This window comes from Sphaeroforma arctica (assembly GCF_001186125.1).
Source record: "Sphaeroforma arctica JP610 unplaced genomic scaffold supercont1.3535, whole genome shotgun sequence".
In the NCBI taxonomy this organism is placed as follows: Eukaryota; class Ichthyosporea; order Ichthyophonida; genus Sphaeroforma; species Sphaeroforma arctica.
In genome coordinates, this window is record NW_014037023.1 from 1 (window position 1) to 3,339 (window position 3,339).

At 44.7% G+C, this 3,339-nt stretch overlaps 1 protein-coding gene across 1 annotated transcript; it reads left to right on the plus strand.

Annotated features, from left to right (window-relative positions):
* Positions 1-1,355: 1,355 nt before the first annotated feature.
* On the plus strand, positions 1,356-3,275 carry SARC_13644 (hypothetical protein; the record flags this gene model as incomplete). Its single annotated transcript, XM_014292226.1, has 1 exon — positions 1,356-3,275. The coding sequence occupies one exon, from the start codon at positions 1,356-1,358 to the stop codon at positions 3,273-3,275; it is 1,920 nt and encodes a 639-aa protein (XP_014147701.1).
* Between the last annotated feature and the right edge of the window lie 64 nt (positions 3,276-3,339).

Below are 3,339 nucleotides of genomic sequence, written 5' to 3' on the forward strand. Positions count from 1 at the left end.
TATATATTATAGTATNTAGTATANATATATATATATATAGTATATATATATATATATATATATATATATGGACTGCAAAAGAGTCTTTTGTTATCGAGTTGATATATTTCGTGTCCAGAGTTGGCCTTGCATTATACACTTATTACAAAAAACAAAAAGATTCGTTATTGACCTGGTTATCAGTAACGCTCAATTTTGTCTTAATAATACACGGATTTCAAAATAGTCGTCGGTTTTTGAGTTGGTTATCAGTAGTGACCAGATTTCTTGCAGGATACACAGAAGACTACAGGATAATTGTTCGTTATTGAGCTGGTTTATTTATATCCCATGCTTTTGGCCTACTTATCGTTTAGAAGTAAAGATTGTATATGTTGTGTTAGAGCGCTGTGCAGAAAAAAAAGCACATCGCTGACTTATATTCAAAACAATTTCTCTCGTCGCTGACTTGTCAAATCGGTTTACACGTTCCGATGGGTTTCATGTTGATTGTTGATTGATAACTATATTAGTTCTGAAGGTCATTCTGCAAGCAAATAGTCTTTCTTTATGCAGTGTTTTGTGATATACGTAGGTGCAAGACTAAAATATATTCGTGTCCATACTGTTGTCAACACACTACACAGGTGTCTTATATATACAGGAATATACACATACAGCTACATTCACCCATACAGTATAAAGTGATCCACATGCAAAACCAGGCCAAATATAGGTCGCAAGAGCCTAATTCTTAATCTATTTTTTTTTCATTGTTGTTTTTGAGAAGTTTGATTCTCGGGTCAAAAAAAAAAGGTTTTTATGGCGCGATCACTGCAAACCTGTGACATTTTGTTTTTCTTTCTTAAAAGCAAATTAATAAAACAAAACAAAACACAGAAAAAAGCTTTTGCGTCTACGTTCAACGTTTTACTGCATCAAGTGAGTGCAAACCGAATTGACGTTAAATAAAGATTTTAAAAATAAGTAATGTGAATCAGAGTTTTATTGCTAAATATCATATTTACGCGCAGTGTGAATATGCGAGTGTATCAGACGAGCTCGAGTGTGAATAACACACATACATACGTGACAGCATAGTATAATACAAAACCGCTGTATACACAAACGCTCACATGTACAGACTAGTATGTGATATGCAGACACGTGTACATTAAGTGTATCTGCCACTGGCCTTGAATGGGTTTGTGTCTTGGTAGCATCTAAAGAGTTTATTATGCCGGCTAGCACACAGGGTTAACGTGAGTCGCGTGTAGTATATCTGCTGTAAAGTAGACGACTAAATCGTATATATATATATATATATATATATATATATATATATATATATATATATATATATATGACTTGCCACAATGAAGTACAAACCGTCCCCCCCCCAACAACAGCAACAACAACAACATAAGTCTACTAGTGGAGGTCAAGGCTCACAACTGCATGATATGGAGGCCGAAATACACAGCCTAGCGCTGATTATTAATTTGATCCAAACCAGCATCCACACACTGAACTTGCACATCATGCAATACGGCACTAATTACGAAGCTGCTACTTATCTCAGCATCCAGGAAAAGCAGTTGGAGGATGTCCTATGGCGAGAAGGTCAATTGCGCGTTAAATTAGAGATGCATGCCAATACAAATGTGAATGTAAATACAAATACAAAAGTTACGAATTTATCTCAATCCCCCACAGCCCAGTCAGGGTTTGGGCTTCTGGAACAAGGAGAAATTGAACATAGATTCAGTGATAAGAGCTATGTCAATGGTACTTGTTCATTGTGTGAGAAGAAGATCACGGAACGCAAAGCAGCCAAATGTGACCACTGCAGCTATGCGTGCCACACCAAGTGTGTGTCTATGGCCAAGCCCACATGCATACAACCGCCTATAAACGCTTCTGGATCCAGAGCTGGATCGGGGGGACCGACGTCCTACAATGTGAGCGGTAGCGGTATTATCAACCCCAAGGCCAGACTCACAGGGCGTACGAGATCGGCTGGGACAAGGGATGCCTTCCCAGGTCTAAGCGGTAGCGGTATTGTCAGTAAACCACAGTTTCCTATACATCTCGGGCGACAGAACAGTGACAGGCCGCGTGCGCAGCGTGCGGCTACGTTAGTGACCGCAGAGATAACTAGAGACAACGTGTACGGGGGTGGGGTGGTAAGCGGTGGAGGCACTCGAGAGTATAGCCATACGAAATCACCCGGAACAAACTTGCATGTACATACACACGGGAGTATGAATGATGTGAGCTCGGTAAGTAGCACGGTAGGGGGTTCTCATTATGCGTCCGGGGCTTCTGAAGGGGTATATAACCCGGGCAATACCGGGACTACCGATGTGGCCAATAGCGGCACGCCAAATGTGCTCAGAGCCCATACGGTCACGCAATTACAGCTGCAGACACGCACAGCCGGAGAGATGTCGCTACCTACCTCACCTACCCAACCACACGATAGGAAGCACACAGTCAAAGGGGTCCTCCGCAGCATCAGCCGCACTGGGCGCGCGCGTAGTAGCTCACTCGACCGTCGCTCGGATAAGCCGAATGCCAGCGTGCTCTCTGCCCCGTCTGGTGTGCACGGGGAAGGGGGTAGTAAACTCGCCGCAAATGGGCCTGGAAGTACTACGGGGAGTACGAATACGAGTCTCAGTGCACATCCGAGCTTTGGTACGAGCCATGCGGTGCCTGTGGGTGCGGGTGCGGGTGTGGTGCAATCGGCGACTAGCTCACCGAAGCTCGGGCTTGAGGGGAATGTGACCCATAACAGACACAGCCGAGCCAATTCAATTATAAAGGGTCTGCAGAAGAGTCTGCGCCGGAGCTATAGCCAGCGCAATCTGACGGATGCCAATATGAACAGTTACATCTACCACCAACAACAGCAACAGCAACAGCTGCACGGGGGTAGTAGTGGAGGTATGCGCGAGAGCACCAGCACGGGATCTACCGGCAGCCATGGGAGCTATGGCACAGGCACGCCCCCCCGGGACAAGATCTTCAGTACCAACAGCCGACATGGCCAGAGCAAGAGTACTAAAGATCTGTACGAGAGCGGGGTGAAGGATACATATGTCCTGGACAGGAACATGGAGCCGGGCGCAGGCTTGGCTGAGCAGTTTGCTGGAGTTGATTTGGCGCTGGTGACCGAAGCAAAGGAGCGCCCGTTGAGGCCATTGAATATGCCCAGCTACGATGACTCGTATAGGGGCTTAAGGTCGGATAGCATCGGCGAGGAAGTGGAGGATTTCACCCTAGAGTATGTTTAGCGTGTATGTTGTTTTGAAGTTATTCGCGGTAGCATAGGTAGATTCATATAATGCATATATATAT